This window comes from Macrobrachium nipponense, chromosome 16, assembly GCF_015104395.2.
Source record: "Macrobrachium nipponense isolate FS-2020 chromosome 16, ASM1510439v2, whole genome shotgun sequence".
NCBI lineage: Eukaryota > Metazoa > Arthropoda > Malacostraca > Decapoda > Palaemonidae > Macrobrachium > Macrobrachium nipponense.
This window is the reverse complement of record NC_087209.1, coordinates 38,332,982-38,353,253: the sequence shown is the minus strand read 5'-3', so window position 1 is coordinate 38,353,253 and position 20,272 is coordinate 38,332,982. Positions and strand designations below refer to the sequence as shown.

The 20,272-nt window shown below is 36.4% G+C and overlaps 1 protein-coding gene across 5 annotated transcripts in view; it reads right to left on the bottom strand.

Moving 5' to 3' along the window:
* Positions 1 to 20,272, bottom strand: part of LOC135195677 (regulator of G-protein signaling 7-like) — a 225,368-nt gene that overhangs the window by 97,087 nt on the left and 108,009 nt on the right. For all 5 annotated transcript variants that reach the window (XR_010310208.1, XR_010310211.1, XR_010310210.1 and 2 more), the window contains one exon: positions 15,263 to 15,408. Coding sequence is in view for 1 of the 5 variants with exons in the window: in XM_064222067.1 (XP_064078137.1) it covers positions 15,263 to 15,385 (123 nt within the window). In the remaining 4 variants the exon portion in view is untranslated. The remainder of the gene's footprint in view (positions 1 to 15,262; positions 15,409 to 20,272) is intronic.

The following is a 20,272-nucleotide window of genomic DNA, read 5'->3' as shown; positions in this document are numbered from 1 at the left end:
CAGAGGTTTAGCCTTCGTTACGTATAGCCAATCATCCATCGAGAAAGAGGGAAGAGATGCTGTCATAAGTTACGTAACAAGTGCGTTCGAAACCTTTTCTCGGAGTAAGTTGGCCCGTCTTCAAAAAAGGTCACTTTACATTATAAGTACCAAATTTATTCAACCTACGTAGTGCAGAATACACTCAAAATTTATGTGTTGATATAATATGTATTCTGAATAAGCGTTATATTTATGAAATGCATAGATAAAAAGTTATTGCGAAAATACCGTGTTACAGAGGCCCTGAATCTCATAGTAGATTAATTAGACTAAAGTTTGTAGTGTATGCAATAGGAGTTGGAAAAGGGGGAAAGGGGGGCCACCCACAGAGTGGGCCTAGGCCTCCACCAGCGTTAATCCGGCCCTGTATATATATATATATATATATATATATATATATATATATATATATATATCTATATATATATATATATATATATAGATATATATATATATATAGTATTAATATATTATATCTATATATATATATATATATAGTTTAGTAATATATAGAGATATAGATATATATATAGATATATATATAATATATATATATATATATATATATATATATCTATATCTATATATATATATTATATATATATACTATATATATATATATATTATATATATATGTACATATATATACTATATATATATATGTGTGTGTGTGTCTACGGTTAGCTGAATTGCCCTGATTTTTGTGAAATGTCCAAGTATTATCTCCCTTCTCCAAATCTACGCATATTAGATCATCAGCCATCCAGCGAGGGCAACAGATGAGCTTCGGGTCCAGGCAACTGTTGTCTCTTCTAATGAACCTGTTCGTTATTCCTCTTCTACTATTCTGTAAAAAAAAAGTTTGGGATGGCTACTTGTCTGTCCGTCCGCATTTTTCTGTCCGCCCTCAGATCTTAAAAACTACTGAGGTTAGAGGGCTGTAAATTGACATGTTGATCATCCGTCCTCTAATCATCAAACATACCAAATTGTAGCCCTCTAGCCTCAGTAGTTGTTATTTTATTTAAGGTTGAAATGAATCATGATCCTCCATCTGGCATCGCTATAGGTCCAAACAGCACAGGCCACCACCAGGCTGTGGTTGAAAGTTTCATTAGCTGCGGCTGAGAGCTTCATACCGCATTAAACGCTGTGCAGGCAACTCTATTGCTTTGGAGCATTTTTTACTTGTTTATACGTAGGTGTAACTTTACGTTCGTCATAAGCAAACATCAGTGTTTTTATCCAATTCCAACATGGAAAAGTAGACTCGCTTCATAACAGAAAACATCTCCTGGGACTCCGGAAAAGCAAGTGAGGGGAAGCGCCCTGTTCCTGTCAGCCTATGGACAGACGCAGTCCTAGAATAGACTATAACTGATTCACTTAAGGTAGATTTGCGGATGAGCCTTATTCTTACTAGACGTTTGTTTGGTGGCCGCTGATTGGCTGGTACCGGGAGGTAGGCAGCTCCCAGCCAATCAGCGGCCGCCAAACTAACGTCTCGTAGGCATAGGGATCACCCAAGAATCTACCTTAAGTGAACCAGTTATAATACTGGGATTACTGTTCTCCGCCGTGTACAAAACTCTAAAAGTCGTGGCCAATTAGGGCGCCAATAGTACCCACATGTCTCAGGAATTCCTGATAAAATAATTTAACACAGAAGGACTGAAACATTGGTAAAAGCAAAGCTTATTTTGAAAGGTAACTAAGGAGAAGAGAGACTTCTTCATGCACCTCCGAGGAGCATTGACTAAGACGGTACTTATTTCTCAAGAGCGCCAAAGGTTAAGAGGTCTTAGGCGGTGCATGGGCTAAGGTAAGTGAACAGAACTGCATTTGATGCAATTGTACCCAAGATGAAAATACGAGCTCTATTTCAAGGCAGCCGCTGATAATGCCTCATTCCAATTTTAGTACTTACTACAAAGGAAAACTTAGACGCATTAAAATGTTTTCTGAAAGAAGATTCAACAAAATTTGCCTTATGTGACTTCGCCTAGGCCAGTTCTAAACAATTTCACTGCCCAGAGTATTGATAGAGAATGTGAGGTGAAATTCGTTTTTAGAATAATAAGTGGACCCGAACAGGTAATTAGGCAGAAGCATGGATAGAAATATTATATATTACAGGCAGTGAAGTTCATTGCATTATGGAATAACAGATACAGAAAAGATTCTAAAACCATATTGAAGGAGGGATTCGAGTTTTAAACGCGAGTAGTAGAAAGATGTGGAAGATGAACTGAGAGGTCTTTATCATTGTGGAAGCATTCAAAAGAGTAGACAAAGAATCGTCAATACCGATATGCCGTAGAGAAAGCAAGAGTATGGAACTCTGAAGAAAGTTTAGAATAGGTAAAAAGTAACTTTACATTACATCTCCGGCGACATCGGATTTGCAGTGACTAGAAAGAACCTGACCATCAGATTACAGGCGAGAAAAAACCGGAAGCAGAAATTTATTCATGGAGAGTTTTATACCTGACTCAATCAGATGCCTCAAGAATAGCAAGGTGGAAAACACAATAAATACTCTGTAGCTCCGGAAAGATGATCATATATCTTTAATTGGAAAAGAAATGCCTTGTCTAATGGTCATCCAATTGAAGAAAGTTACGGTATTTTGAGAAAGAGAAGGAAGAACAGGGTTTTAAATATGTTAGAGAAAATAAAACTTTAAGTGACAGGATGATAGTCTAGAAGTCTGTAGTGTCAGCTTCTTTGGAAGAATCTGGGCTGCTGAATTAATCTCAAAGAAAGGTTAAGTGCAGTAATACTGTAAAAAGGAGCAGTTTCAAAGAAAACCACATTACAAAAATCTAATTAGTTCGTATGTTGCTTATGAATACCCAGGTATACAGAAGCAGAGGGTTAGAGAGAGAAAGGATGCTTGATCAAGAGAAATGGAGTCAGTGAGAGAATACCTAGGTGAGAAAAGATGCCCAAAGAGAACAAACGAGGGACCCTTCACAGCAGAGAGAGAATAAGAAATTTGGAATTGCAAAAATGGTACAAGATTCCTTAAGCAAAAGTCCATATTTTTTCCAGTGTTCGATGCCATTAGGATATTAAATTTTCCCTCAGTAAAGAAAATTTTTTCTTCAAAACATCACTTGGCTGTGATCCCTTATAGATTTACGAGACAAGAGTACCAGCAGCTGGAGAGGCTTAGAATGACGGATGCATCCGCTCCCCAAATTGGATGGTCAAGAACCAGGAGCAGTTTGGCCGGAGGTTATGATCTCCATATCTGATCTACTATTTTTGTAATGGCACTACTTTCCCTATTTCTCTCTCTCTCTCTCTCTCTCTCTCTCTCTCTCTCTCTCTCTCTCTCTCTCAGGAATTTATACAGAGGGGAGAGTTAAAAGAGAAGAGTAATTCTAAAACATTAATAAAAGACCTGATCATTCTTGTCCAACGTCCGTTCCCACTCACTCTCTCGCTCTCTCTCTCGGGATTTTATACAGAGGGGATAGTTAAAAGAGAAGAGTAATTCTAAAACATTAATAAAAGACCTGATCATTCTTGTGCCAACGTCCGTTCTCTCTCTCTCTCTCTCTCTCTCTCTCTCTCTCTGTCTCCAGATCGTTGTGGCCCTCGGAACGTGTTCAGAGGGCCTGTGTGTGAGAGCTCTTCTCGACCTTCCGTGCAGGAATTACTGCTTCATTTCCGGGATCCCAGCTTGCCTGCAACCTGTAATGCTAAGGTAATGACGCCGACCTTCGTGGTGTTCACTCCCAACCCTCGTCTCTTTTTCTCTTTTTCTTACTCTGGTTCACTCTCTCTCTCTCCTTTCTCTTGTTCCCTCTCCCTGTATCTTTTACTTTTTATTATTAGTTCATACTCTGAAGCTTCAAAATCCCGCTATCGACGAGACTCTTCGAAAAAGAGAGAAAACATTCGAAAGGGAAACTCGTGATTTCTCGTCCGCTGCCCTTGTTTTCGCTAAGTCGCTCATATCACCAAGGCTCTATCGTGTTTGCTGCCTTCCCGCTGAAGAAAGGAAAGCGGAAATAATCCTCATTCGATGACCTCTTTTTGCTCTCCAAACCAGCGCCACCACCCCCCCCCTCCCCAACCTCACCAAATAGAAACCCCACCCCAAAACCAGCAGTGGAAGATTATTTGCAATTCATACCTCGCTGACCAGTTTTTATGGTGGATATTTGACATTTTTTTCTATTTTCTTTTTTGTATTAATTGTACGTACTTTGCCTTCTTCAACTTGTGGAAAATGTGAAAGTAGACGAAGATGATAATGATAAAATGCCCTTTACTTTTGGACCATTTATAATTGTTTTATTTTAGACGGAAAGTTTCCTTCTAGACGGAAAATATATAGAAATAAAGATATATATATTTATGTGTGTATGTGTGTATGAGTGCGCTTAAAAAGAACAAAGTGTATGAATTGCTGTGTAAGAACAATAAATGCTTCACTGTTGAGTCATGCTGAAAGATGAAGGAAACACGGAAGTGTATATTTTCGTGAGATTATTCCATGGGAGACAATCACTACAGGAGAGATAAGAACTGATCAGTGTCCCCTGTACAGATGAAGAAGAGACAGACAATAAAGAAGGAGAGGAAGGCCGATAAAGAAGGATTAGAATAAAGAATACTGATGAGCCTTATATATATTTAAAAGAGCCTATAAAAACGCCAAAATTTAGAAAGTAAATGCAATGTTTCAGGATGGTCTCTGTAATGAAGTATTTACTTTCTGCATCTTGAAGTTTTTTTAGGCTACTTTTATTAGATAGAATTCTCTTTTAATAGAATATATTTCACAGTCATATATATATATATATATATATATATATATATAATATATGATATATATATATATATATATATATATATATATATATATATATATATATGATATATGCTATGTATATATATAAGTGTGTGTGTGTGTTGTGTATGCGTACATGTATGTTTGTGTGCACGCAAGTGTAAACATACCATGACACTAAAAAGAACTTTGCAACAAACATGCCACACTCTCATAGAGGCAAAGTGCACCATTCCTACCTCACCTCTGCATTCGGCAATCAGAGCAAAAAAAAAATGAAGAAGAAGAAGAAAAAGAAGAAGGAGAAGAAGAAGAAGTTCACAAAAATAGGGGGAGCACAAACACGACTGTCAAACGTGGCACAATAAGGCATTTAGGCCAAATGAGAGAATAGCGCCCATTATGAGCATCCTGTGGGTTGGGAGGCCGAACCAAAGAGGCAGTTGGAAGATGTCAGGCGAGGTAATTGGTTTGTTGGACTCTCCAATAATGACGTCGTCAATGGCAGTCATAATTACCTTTACTAAATTGATTCTCTTCTGTGAAATGGGCGTCCACAGAGAGTGGACTTGTTTAAATACCTTATGTCTCGCCACGAAGTCAACTTTACTTTAAGTTTGCGCTGGAAAGGATGCGCTCATTCATCGCTTTGACTCTCTCTCTCTCTCTCTCTCTCTCTCTCTCTCTCTCTCACTCTATATATACTATATATATATATATATATATATATATATATACATATATACATATATATATATATATATATATATATATATATATATATATATATATATATATATTATATATATATATATATATATATATGTAGATATGTATATGTATATGATATATATATGTATATATATATATATGTATATATATATATATATATATATATATATGTGTGTTTATATATATGTGTGTGTGTGTTTTTGTCTGTATTGTTGTGTAATTGGTGATAATGAAGAGAAGCTGCTGAATTGTAAATCGGTTGTAAGTGTGAATATTTTTATATACATATATATATATACATACATATATTGTTATTACATATATAAACAAACACATACACACACGCGCGCATACATATATATATATATATATATATATATATATATATATATATATATATATATACATATATATATGTGTGTGTGTGTGTGTGTATAGTTATATCTATTCCTTTATCTCTCTCTCTCTCTCTCTCTCTCTATATATATATATATATATATATATATATATATATATATATATATATAATATATATATTTGTATATGATTATAATCACTTTATCACACGATTCATTTATCACAATATACCAGGTGAAAATGAGAGGCGAGGTGTATTTTTCACCTGTAGATATGTGTGATATATATATACATAAATAATCGTAAGTCAAGAGTTCGATATCCAAGCCAGCCAGAAAGCCATAGGCCTATTCTGTTCAAAAGCAACAATATACTTCTATGTGCCTAAGGATTGATTTACCCTCCCAAGCAGTTAATCGACCAGAAGCTTCGTCCCAAACAATCTTGCTGAGAACCAGAGAGCTAATATCGTCCGGGGACACTTCCTTTGGGATAAAAGCAGTGCAGTGAATATATGTAAATATATATATATATATATATATATATATATATATATATATATATATATATATATATATATATATATATTTACATTTCTATATATACTATATATATATACACATGTATATATATATATATATATAAATATATCTATATATATATATATATACACCGGAAGGCTAATAACTTCTGTAGTTGTGAAAGTAGTGTGGTGAGTATATGTATACATACGTACACACACAGACACACAGACACACACACACACACACACATATATATATATATATATATATATATTATATATATATATATATATATGTATAATATATATATATGTATATATATATATAAACACATATGTATATACATAATATGTTTATACACACATACTACATACATACATACTATATATATATATATATATATATATATATATATATGTGTGTGTGTATAAATATATATATATATATATATATATATATATAGATAGATAGAATAGATAGATATGTGTGCATAACTGCATTGGAAGTTGATGGAAATTTGTCATCTACCCGTGACGTTAAACCAGGAGCTCGATAACTTACGAAACTTTTCAATTTGCCGTAAGGTTAGTTATTTCTCCTACCCATTGTATAGGAAGGCTAAAATCCGAGCTTTCAGACAACACCTACAACTCACCAGAAACCGGCTTCGTCTTGCGCCAATACCGAGGGATCTGAAGCTGGAGCCTTGTGTGGAAATCTAATGCTTCATCGTGGATTCTGACATTGCATTAAACTAAACAGCAGGGTACAATGTCGCCTCGCAACAGCCTAGTTTATTAATCTGCGTCATGGAGGTCAGGCTACCATCTTGTGCAACTGTTGCTTAAAAAATTGCACAACTAGAGATAGTTTATTCTCTAACAAACCCCTAACGACGACGTAGTTTCTGGCATTCCATGCATACAATGTTGACTAAGACATGCACGCGTGTATACAGCTCCATTCCATTCTTTTATGGAATTTCACTGCAATAAAATCCAGCCTCACAGTGTCATGGGCCACATCCATCACATCCACGTGTTATGGCCAGCCGGATCTTTTCCCCGTTGTCATCAAAAGCAAGAAATGTGATTACACAGTTAGCTCCGTTCGAATTCCCACAAGGTGACTTGCCTAACTATTCATTAGCATGATCTGAGCACTATAATAATAATTACAACGCTGTCTGGGGCATCCAGCCTTGCGCGCCTTCGACGCCAAATGAAACCATTTCTCAACGAATTTCACCTGAAGAAGAACGGTGACCAATAATCTCTCTCTCTCTCTCTCTCTCTCTCTCTCTCTCTCTCTCTCTCTCTCTCTCTCTCTCTCTTTACATACTACGTGAGAATTGTGATACCAGTTTTCATACCTTACACGTGGCAGAAATGACAAATTTATTCGTCCAAACCGAAGCCAATTTACATGAAAGCGAACGCCGCAAAGCAGGCAGGCAGCAAGGGGCGACAGCAAGCGTTTGCATTATAGAGCGCATCCATCTGAACATGACCACAGTAGATGCGCATCCGTCCCTCACCTTAACGAGAGTTTGACCTCCTGACCTATATATCGAAAACAATATAAACTTTGCAAGCTGTATTTTGTTTTTACGCTCATTATTTGTTGATATTTTTTCTTAGCCACTCGGTCTCAAAGAAACACGATAGAGAAACACCGGCAAAGACTGGGAGGCTAATTTTACCGCGGATTTGCATAAACAGCAGCGGCTTCCTTTGATCCTGCCTCTATAAAGGATTTAAATCACTCCGGATTTCTTTCCTTCGTTTTTCCCTTTTTTTAGTGGCTTCTTTCCACAGCTTTTGATCTAGGCTTAACTTTCTCTCTCTCTCTCTCTCTCTCTCTCTCTCTCTCTCTCTCTCTCTCTCTCTCTCTCTCTGCGTCTGTGTGTGTGTATGCATTTTCACTGTTATGTCATATCCTTTAAAGATATCTCTCTCTCTCTCTCTCTCTCTCTCTCTCTCTCTCTCTCTCTCTCTCTTCTTTCTTTTCCTGTATGTGTTTGTTTACCTCTCTCGTTTGTGCCGTGTGTGTGTGTGTATATATGTGTATGTGTATATATTTCTGTCAACACTTACGATCAAAATCTCTCTCTCTCTCTCTCTCTCTCTCTCTCTCTCTCTCTCTCTCTCTTCTTTGCGTGAGTGTGTGTTTTCGCAAAATCCGCTCCCTGACGATTTACAAGGCACAAGTCACCTGTCAGCAGTTGACCCAACGCCATCGAATATCTAGGGACGTCCACCTCTTAATGGGAGAAGTATCTTTCGATCTTTCCTCCCATTCATTTCCGTCCTTTCCCTTTCCTTTCCCCCCGGCCTCTCCCTCTGTTTACTTTTATTGTTACTTTCAAGTAAATAAACATATAAAAAGAGTAAAAACCAATATTATCATTAATTACTGGAAATAAGTCATAATGGCACAAGCTATTGAAGGTTCGCACATCAAGAAAACCGTTTTGGTTATTTGAGAGAAAAAGACAGACAGACAGACAGACAGACAGACAGACAGACAGACAGACAGACAGACAGAGAGGGGGGGCGGGGAGAGAGACGGAGTAATGAAGCTTGCGTACCGCTATAGTCAAAAATAAATTCCAATTCATCAAGGAATTTGACATTAAAGCATTTGCCAAATGTATTCAACGAAGGATCTATTTTTTCTTCTTCTTCTTCAAATATTTATAAAAATATTTGAATGAAAATGGATGGATCCTCTCGCGAGTACCTTTCAAAAACCAATACTCTTCAAATACTTTTAAAGGCAAATCCAAACCTGGAAGTTAAAAGAGGGCATAGTCTCCAAGATAGATTTGATCCTAGGATTAACAAACCAAAGTAAATTAAAAACAAATAGATAAATAAATTCCAAAGCTTCAGTAATTCATGAGATATTTGGGAGGTTTACGAGTCCTAAGAGGGCGCCTGAAAGAAGCAGGAGCCAAACCTACACCCGTAACAAACAGAAAATATTGTTATCTTTAAGAGTAGAGGGATATGTAGGATATATATAGTATCCGTAAGGTATGTGACATTGATTAAGCGAATAACCTTTGATATAATTAGTTCTAAAAGTGTTCATTTATTTGTTTCCGTAGTCTGGCGTCTAGTTGCAGTGACTGACGTCGAGAAATGCAATTCAATCAACAAGCTACTGAACATGAGAGCGATATTCTAAACAGATCCGAATGAATCATCAGAAACTGAATAAATGAAAAGAATCTTCAACACTGAGGCGACCACCTACTTTTTAGGTTAACCTTTTAAGAGAAAATCTAGTCATTTGAACACTGGAATATTTTCGGTGTTACTGAAATAATCTGAGGGGCTAAAATGGCGATGAAAGCGAGAAGTTGAAACTGGTGACTGAAAAGGAAAGCTCGTCGCTTTCTCAGAATGGTGACAGCAGACAGGACGGACGCAAAGAGAAGTTTCTAGAGTAGCCGCAGAAGAGAGAAGTTGCATCACATTTGAAGAACCGCCAGAAAGAGAGGTACTACCTTTGCATTTTGAAGACAGCGATGGTGACGACAAGTTTTATCCATTTTAGGAATGGTGACAGAAAAGAGAGGTCATTTGTTTGTTCTTTTTAACAGTGATTGAAGATTGTGACAGCATTTCTATTTTCATACCCCGTAGAGGGTTAGTGCAGTCAGTGCACCTCACGCGGTGCATTGTAGACATTACTCAAGGTTCATTGCAGCGTCCGATTGGTCCCTAGTTGCAACCCCTATCATTCTTTTTACTGTATCTCCATTCATATTCTCTTCTGCCATCTTTCTATCCCCTCCTAACAATTGGTTCATAGTGCAAATGTGAGGATTTCCTCCTGTTACACATTTCAAACCTTTCTGCCTACAGTTTCCGTTTCAGTGCTGAATGACCTCATAAGTCCCAGCGCAAGGCATTTGGCCTAAATCCTATTTTCTTTTCTATTCACCATTTAATCCCTGTATTTGGCCTATGCCCTGGACCTAGTACGCTATCTCATTTTAATCCCTCAGACAAGCACTTTGAGAGCCATTAATCACTTCAGTGGTCTGGTTAATAATAATAATAATAATAATAATAATAATAATAATAATAATAATAATAATAATAATAATGATAACCTAAGAACCAGGTATGTTCAAGGAACGATAGACGGAAATAACATCTCTCCCATATGTAGGAAGTGCAATACGAAAAATGAAACCATAAACCACATAGCAAGCGAATGCCCGGCACTTGCACAGAACCAGTACAAAAAGAGGCATGATTCAGTGGCAAAAGCCCTCCACTGGAGCCTGTGCAAGAAACATCAGCTACCTTGAAGTAATAAGTGGTATGAGCACCAACCTGAGGGAGTGATAGAAAACGATCAATCAAAGATCCTCTGGGACTATGGTATCAGAACAGATAGGGTGATACGTGCAAATAGACCAGACGTGACGTTGATTGAGAAAGTCAAGAAGAAAGTATCACTCATTGATGTCGCAATACCATGGGACACCAGAGTTGAAGAGAAAGAGAGGAAAAAAATGGATAAGTATCAAGATCTGAAAATAGAAATAAGAAGGATATGGGATATGCCAGTGGAAATTGTACCCATAATCATAGGAGCACTAGGCACGCTCCCAAGATCCCTGAAAAGGAATCTAGAAAAACTAGACGCTGAAGTAGTTCCAGGACTCATTCAGAAGAGTGTGATCCTAGAAACGGTGCACATAGTAAGAAAAGTGATGGACTCCTAAGGAGGCAGGATGCAACCCGGAACCCCACACTATAAATACCACCCAGTCGAATAGGAGGACTGTGATAGACCAAAAGTAATAATAATAATAATAATAATAATAATAATAATAATAGTTAGCACAAAAGAGTCATATTCCATTCCATTTTCAAAATGATGACAGCACAGAGGCTGATTTTACCTGTTCGTAAAACGAAACTGACTGCCGAGATAGAAAGTGACAGAGAGGTGTGAAGATCTTGAAAAATGATTCTAGTGTTTCAATTTGAGAGTTTCTCTACTGATTAATGTTGCAGGTCTTTAGTTCCTCGTTGGACGAGTGGTTTTCTCTCTCGGCTTCCAATCCGGTGGCCCCAAGTTCGATTCTTGGTTCTGCCAATGCGGAATCGGAGGAATTTATTTCTGGTGACAGAAATTCATTTCTCGATATAATGTTGTTCGGATCCCACAATAAGCTGTAGGTCCCGTTGCTAGGTAACCAATTGGTTCCTATCCACGTAAAAATATCTAATCCTTCGAGCCAGCCCTAGGAGAGCTGTTAATCAGCTCAGTGGTATGGTGAAACTAAGATATACTTTTAACTTTTTCTCAAAGTCACTCGGCATATTGATAATTAGAAATATACAAACATATTCCCTCATCTGCCAAATTATTCCTATGTTTTATATCATCCCATTCTGCAAAATTAGGGAAACATTAACCACACAGCATGAAATATCAGCAGATGACATAATAATTTTATCCGCTTTCGATAAATAGGAATAAAACTTTGCAGTAGAACTCCGAAAAGTTTGCTCTCTCCTCTTTTGTTTTGAAGAATTGGCTACAGTAAATAACAGATCCTACTCTCTTCAGGTTTTGTCTGCCACGTTTTCTGTTAACAAAGACACTTTTACGATCAATCCAGATAAGAAAAGAAGAAAAGTCACTTGGCAAAATAACAAGTTAGGCCATTACTCAGTTCTGTTCTAAAGCCTCAGAACTTCAGGACGTCAAATCTTGGGCTTTCTTGGGCTACCAGATTTGCTGAAGTCGAGCACCAATATGAAGTAAGCGTGCATCGTTGTTGAACGCCTCAATTCTAGAGGTCCGTTGTTCCTTAAACCATTGGACTGTGGAACTGTCTCCACGAGGATAAATTACAATTAGAACCTCGAAAATTCAAGCGACGATGCAGTCTTAAAACATTAAAACAGTTCACCTTGGTTTTAGTTATTTTTTTAAGTTCTTATTCATTGATGTCATAACTTAAAGACTTATCTTTTTTCTGATACCTGATCACTCCTTTTGTTTGTTTGTTTGTTTGTTTGTTTGTATGGTGTTTTAACATTGCATGGAACCAGTGGTAATTCAGTAACGGGACCAACGGCTTTGCGTGACTTCCGAACCACGTCGAGAATGAACTTCTACCACTAGAAATACACATCTCTGACCCCTCAATGGAATTCCCGAGCATCGAACTCGTGGCCACCGAGGTGGTAGGCCAAGACCAAACCGACCACGCTACTGAGGCGCTCACTCCTTTCTGTAACTTCTTTCGAATGAAAACCATATTCTTTGGAAGCTTGAATTTGAAGTCATGGCCCATGTGGGCTTGTTCCATATGAAAAGGGGCTTGTCCTCCGAATAGCAATAATAACGATATCGTTTCGAAACGAACGTCGAGCGGATTCCACCGGTGTGGGAGGCGTGGAGGCGGTGATGAGACCAGGCACTTTATAACTTCTATGTCATTTTAAATATACTATACAAACGAATAACGGATCTTTCAATAGACGTCAATTAATGGAGCATTGTACAAACACCAATTAAACATCAATTTCTGTAAACATTATGTCGTCAAGCACGAATAAAAAATGACTTACTGAAATCCTAATCAATAATCACGAGCCGAGTTTTATGTACTCAAATTGAAATTCGTAATAGATCCGTAGGTTTTCAACGCCTAAATGCTCGCGGATCTACCTGAATTTTTGTTACTCTCCTTCTATCTGCTGACATCCGAGAAACTGGGACTTTTGTAGTCCATCCTACAAAAAGGCCCAAATTGGCCTTAGAATCTGACGCCGTTCAGTCAATACCGATTTGCCCGGCAAAAATAAGAAAAAGATCCTGAAATATGATGCGAATTGATTTCAGAGTCAGCCAATTGATCCAGAATGACCAAAGCTAACATACCTTTTGACTTAAATTTGAAAACCGCTTTTTACCAACGTAAATAATATATAGATAAGAAGGCATCACATAAACGATGGTTTTCATTAATCTAAGAGTCAGACAGTTTACAAAAAGATCCAACCCAACCTGCCTTTCAACTTAAATAAAAAAGAAACTAGTTTTACCAACATAAATTATGTATAGATAAGAGGAATTCACATAAACGATGAAGTAAACTTATCTGAAACTACTCCAAGTCTACCCAGAATGACCTAACATAACCTACTTCTTGAATTGAATAAAAAAAAATTACTAACTTAAATAAAAATTAATTTAAAAGTCCGCCATTTCATCCAAAATGACCGCAAAAACTAATTTCTAAAAAACAATCGCCAACATAAAATAATATATTATATATATATATACATATATATATATATATTATTATATAATTAAAAATTGTTTTTAGAATTAGTTTGCGTCCATTTTGGTCATGGCTGACTTTTAAATTTTAATTTTTTATAATAAGTATAATTTATATATATACGCACTACTATATATTCTACATCGACCTTTTGTAATTATTTAATTATAAAATTTTTTTTTATTATTTAAATTATATATTATATTATATATATATATATAATATATTAATATAATATATATAATCATATAAATATATGATATATATATATTATAAAGAGAGTATGGCCAGCAGAAACTTCAGCATTTTTCGTTAAAACTTTATATTTTTATCCAACGCCTACGTTTCGGGATACAAATCCCATCTTTAGGGCTAAAAACAGGGAAAAAATAAAATTTCTGTACATTAAATCAGACTAAAATGGGGCACAGTAATAAATTATGCATTTTTAAAAGAATTATATAGATTAATTAAAAATATATCAGTGAAATTCGAATTTTATATAAAAGTAAGACGGTAACTAATTGAATAAGAGATCAACAGTAAAAGCAAAGCTACTAAGTACAATGACACTTTCAAAATAAATAAACAAACAAAAGACTTAAAAAAAACACAAAACACACGTGAACAACTAAGAAAATTATATTAATACTAAAGTCAGGAGAAAAATATTGAATCCTAACAGGCAAAAAAATTTCTGTATATGATTACAAAAGGAGGCGTTGGATAAAAATAGTTATAACGAAAAATGCTGAAGTTTCTGCTGGCCATACTCTTTTTATTAAAGATCCGACTTTCTAGAAGCGACAATGCCATTCAATATATATATATATATATATATATATATATATATATATATATATATATATATATATATACACATATATGAACAACTTCATATAAACGTTGGTGTAAAATAATTTATAAGTAACCCAGACTGACCCAACCTAACCTGACTGTTAATTTGAATTTAAAATAAGAGGTTTTTACTAATGTGAATGGTTTGTAGATAAATGGACGTCATACGAGTACGAGCTATGATGTAAATTAATTCAAAAGTCAGCCATCTTACCCAAAATGACCCAACCTAACCTAACTTTTGACTTATTTATTTTAAAAAAAAACTAGTTTTTTTACTAACCCAGCATAAAATGATATATAAATAAGAGGACCCAATGACATGAAGAATTATGAAAATAATCGAAAAGTCAGCCATTTTTGCCCAAATAACCCAACTTACCCTACCTTTTGACTTAGGTTTTAAAATAACGAGTTTTACCAGCATAAATGATTTATAGATAAGATGACATGATATGAGCGATGATGTAAATTAATTCAAAAGTTAGCCATTCTACCCAAAATGATCCAACCTATCCTACCTTTTGACTTAAATACTTAAGTTCCAAAATAAATGATTACCATGTTAAGAGAACATTACACTCCAGATACCCAGGTGCCAAACAGCCGACTGACCTTTTTATAGACGATGTGGTTCGGGGTCTCGTCCACAGGGGCTGCGGCTCCTGTCGTGGTCTGACCATTGTTCACCTCTGTCTTCTTCCGCACACCCACGCGCTCTGTAGACATGCTGACCATACCTCTCACTCGCCCATAATACCCTGCCGGTGGGCGGGAGAGGAAAAGAGAATTAGAGTCAAGTCTATGATAACCAGTAGGTTTTTTTTTTCACTCCATAAACTTCTGAAACGGATAATGATGGTCATCATACAACACCTCAGTGATCAATAAATAAACACTTATATCATTTTTAGAATGCAACAGGGGTATAATTGGTGTTGATGCTCATACAACGGGTAATGAGTTCTAAAATAATGCTAAATACTTTCAAAGTAACCCTTCTCCCAAAGCTTCATGGATTTAATAAAATCACATAATAAAATGTTTTTACTTAGTACCGACTGACAAAGGGGGCATTGAACCTTGGCCCCTTCCTAAATTCTTTAATTGCTCTCTCTCTCTCTCTCTCTCTCTCTCTCTCTCTCTCTCTCTCTCTCTCTCTCTCTCTCTCTCCTTGTTGAACATTTGACTGCTTGAGAATGTTTGTTTTCAGAAAAAAACACCAACTTTGGAAGCAGCCGGAAGTGGAGCGGGCCCAAGATACATCACGCGACCTTCCCGACTCCCATCAGACGCGAGGACTCACACAAAAACGCTTCAAGATGCGGACATTCATAGAAAATGGGAAGAACTTAGGACATCAAAGCCATAAACGGAGTCGACACGAGATACCTACTCTTATTACGGGCTGCTCGGTGAGCAAGAGCCCGTTCAGGTACAAGGCCAGCTTAAACTCAAACTACGATACGTGCTCTTAGAGGCAACCTCACTCTCTCTCACACACTCATACAGAAACTGGAAGCTGCGAGACGCCTTGGAAGCTATCGGACGACGCATCTCCCCCCTTGCAACCTGCCTCCTCCAGGCGCCAATTTTTCCCTAGCGCATGGTCCATTGTGCCTTTTCTGGCCTTAATAGTAAACCTCTCTGCTACAGAGGGACCGTAGCTGTGGATTTTCCGCCTGATTGCGCCTGCATTCACGAGGATACTTCATTCTTTGTCTTGAGTATCACACAGGATCTGCTACCTATTAGGATTCCATTTTAATCTTCTGATTATAGTGAATGTAAATACATGTAATTTTGAAGTTACCCTAAATTGTTTAACTGCAATAATTCCTTGATCAGTAAAGCCTTCAGCACAAAAAAACCTTGTTTTTACGTTGTTCCTGCCCAAAGCAGCCAGATCCCAGGATTTCATCTGGTAAGTAAGTAATTGTTTTCAGAGTCCAAAGTAGCCCACAAATTTAGTATTATTCCAGTTAAACCCGTAAAAAAGGCTAGTCTTGCAAGGAAAAGCGTGAAAATGAATATAGATGGTTATCATTAGATATATTCCTTAAAAACCGTATTGGGATTATTAACAATTGTAAGAATAATCAAGACATTATCAATAAGGCAATTATTCGTATTAAAGTGATCGAGACAGACGTGGCACCCTAGATGTAGCTCAATCACTTCGGGAAAGAGTTACGAGGGGTTCAGGAACACAACTGGCGCAATTTCCAAGTTCACAAAAATTGGGAGGTAAAAGGCGTGTGGGATCAAGACATGGAACTTATGGATACTGTTGAACGATCAGGTTTCGTCTCCCATACTGAGAAATGATCATCTGTGAAGGGCAGATCATCTGCTTAGAAATGGTCATGGCAACAGGAACTGAAAGGAGACCATTGATGGAAAGTAAAGACGAGACACATCACTAGAGATGAGCCCTTTAGAGAGGTAGAGCTGTCAGGCACCTTGCTGAGTCCCTTCGACCCCTAATTGCAGCCCATTTCATTCCTTTAACTGTACCTCCGTTTATATTCTCTCTCTTCCATCTTACTTTTCGCCCTCTCCTGACAATGGTTTCATAGTGCAACATCGAGGCTTTCCTTTTTACTCTCAATTTCCGCTAAAGATGTGAAAAGGATTGATGTAGTACCATCAACTAAAACAAAAGTATTGTTCATTTACTAAACATGAAACGAGTTCACAGCGATGAGTGAGGTCATAAGCAGGAAAATTCCAGCAAGTCCCTGAGAGAGGATGGCCAGATTTCCGTTGCGTAGGATAGACAGAAGGCAGATCATCCTGCTTTAGGAAATCCATCCTGGTGATCAGAGAGAAGCTTGCGACTCAATGCAGTGTTAGAGATCAGAGCTGAGGACAATAACTTGGTGTTCGAACTATAAGGGCCATCCATCTTGGAAGGAGGCTATTCAATAAATAGTTTTTATAAGGCGAAGTAGAGAATAAACACATGTGTTTAGGGTGAGGCAAATAAACAAGGCGTAATCCGACCTTCAGCTTACTCGATGTGCGAACTAAAATCTATGGTTAAATAGCGCGTTGTTTAACCAACGAAAATTAGAATAAATACGCTATATTTCATTAGATATATTTTTTCTGTACTGTTTAACATGCACACTGCTTATTGATATTGACATTTTTATTCTAATAAATCATAAATATCCTTTCTAAAATTCCTGTATCTTTAACTCAACGCAAAAAATCTTTTCAGGACTTTATTGGCTTTTCCATAGACCTTTCCTAATCTCCCTCTCCAGGAACTACAACAACAACAGTAAGAACAACAACAAGAGCAACAAAAACAGCAACAAAGTAGTTTGTAGGATTACTCCCCGAGTTAATGAAAATAGATAAAATGCAAGAGGAAAGTTCGAATGCAAGTTTGTTTGTTGACAAAGTAGCAAATAAACATGCAATTACTTTTACATCTTCGTCAAGTTTTTCACTGAGAACAATGATAAATATAAAGAGTAAGATCACTTGTATGTTGACAAATAAACTTGGAAAGTAATCATAATGATACCCAACGCTGCGTGTGATCATTATGATTAGTGATCTGATTAAATATGACGATAATGATAAAACTGTTGAAAAAATAGATGACAAATAAACGAACGCACAAACGCGAAGAAGCCAACATCAAAATCCTTATCAGTTCCGTTATGCAAATTGGCTCAGCTCAGTGGCGGACGTAAGGGGGCGGGGGAAGGGGGGGGGACTTGGTCACGTACCCCTCCCCCCCCCCTCCCCCCACAATGGATATGAATAATAGAACATTGTTTTCTTTCAATAAATCATTATTAGTCGCACAAATAAGCATGCTTAGTTAATGATTGTTTCAACATCAAAAACAATAACAACAACTACTACTATGTGTATATATACTATGTGTGTGCGTACGTATATAATATTGATATGTACCTATGTTCCGTGTGTGTGTACATGTTATATATATATATATATATATATATAATAGATTATATTATTATATATATATATATAATATATATATATATATATATATATGAATAATTATCACATCGAACCGTGATTCATTTTATATATCATTCGAGCTACAAATGTCCTTTAATATCTAAATTCACTCTACCTCGGAATTGATTTTTTTTCATATATATGTAACGAAGGGGAATTTTTTAGTTGATAATAATTTCGTCCCCACATGGTTCGATCCCATGTGGGGACGAAATTATTATCAACTAAAAAATTCCCCTTCGTTACATATATGAAAAAAAGTATATCATTTCCAAGGTAGAGTGAATTTAGATATTAAAGGACATCTGTAGCTCGAATGATATATATATATATATATATATATATATATATATATATATATATATATATATATATATATATATATATATGTGTGGTGTGTGTTGGGTGTGTATACTATATATGTGTGTATAAATATTTGTATCATACATATATATATATATATATATATATATATATATATATATATATATATATATATATATATATATATATATATATATATATATATATATATTATGTAACATCACAAACGCTTTGCTCATCTATGTAATGTTCGTAATTAAGGAAACTTACATTGCTTGTTGAAACGTGTTATAGAAAATCAGTGTTTATGGTTCTGAATTAAAGAACGACATTTAGACGACAAGTTGCAAAAACTATACAAAAAAAATAAAAACTATCAGTTTCCAAAAGTCACGAGAGACGCACGGAAAGAACAAAGTTGAAACTTGCAGTGATGTAAATGTATTTGGGTGTGTGTGTGTTCAAGAGAGAGAGAGAGAGAGAGAGAGAAGAGAGAGGGAGAGAAATTAGCAATCTGACGAAGGGAAAGGAAAATTTCAAGTGACACACTGAAGTCTGAAGATAATATCCTGGCGAAAGGAATCGATAGAACGTCTTTCCGACGACAACAAATCATCAAGACGCGCACTCACGCTCACACACACATCCACACACAGTGAGGGACTCGTGAGCATGCGCGCATACGCTCTCTCTCTCTCTCTCTCACACACACACACACACACACACACGGACACACATCATGGTGTGGAAGACATGCCCTATCTCCCCATCGGTGAAATAGGGGAAGAAGAAATTGGAAAAGGAGAAGCAGAAGCGATGAAAGAAGAAGTAGAAGAAAAAAAAGAAGAAGAGGGGAGGAGGAGGAGGAGAAAAACAAATAATCAAAATAACGGAGGACTGCGCAATCAAGGGTTGAGAAACGAAGGTGAGAGCTGCAAGTCTTCCCTTTATTTACACTCTCAGAATATGGAAGCCTAGGCCGAGTCCAAGGCATGGGAAGAGGAAAATGAGCCTTTAACCTTTATAGCCCCGAACTTTTTATTACACTTAACCTTTATAATAGCCTTGAACATTTTGATATTTAAGTTCACCATCATCCATTTTATCAAATTTTGCCTTTATTGCCACAGAACATCATACAAAATTTATTTGGTCACTTCGACATATTCAACATTAAGCCTTTTTAACCTTGAATTGTGTAACATCCGACGTTCTTAACTGTAACCATCTAGGAACTGAATCTTCAAAATATTGAACACGTGTCAAGTGGAATCTTTAGAAGTGTTAAGTTGT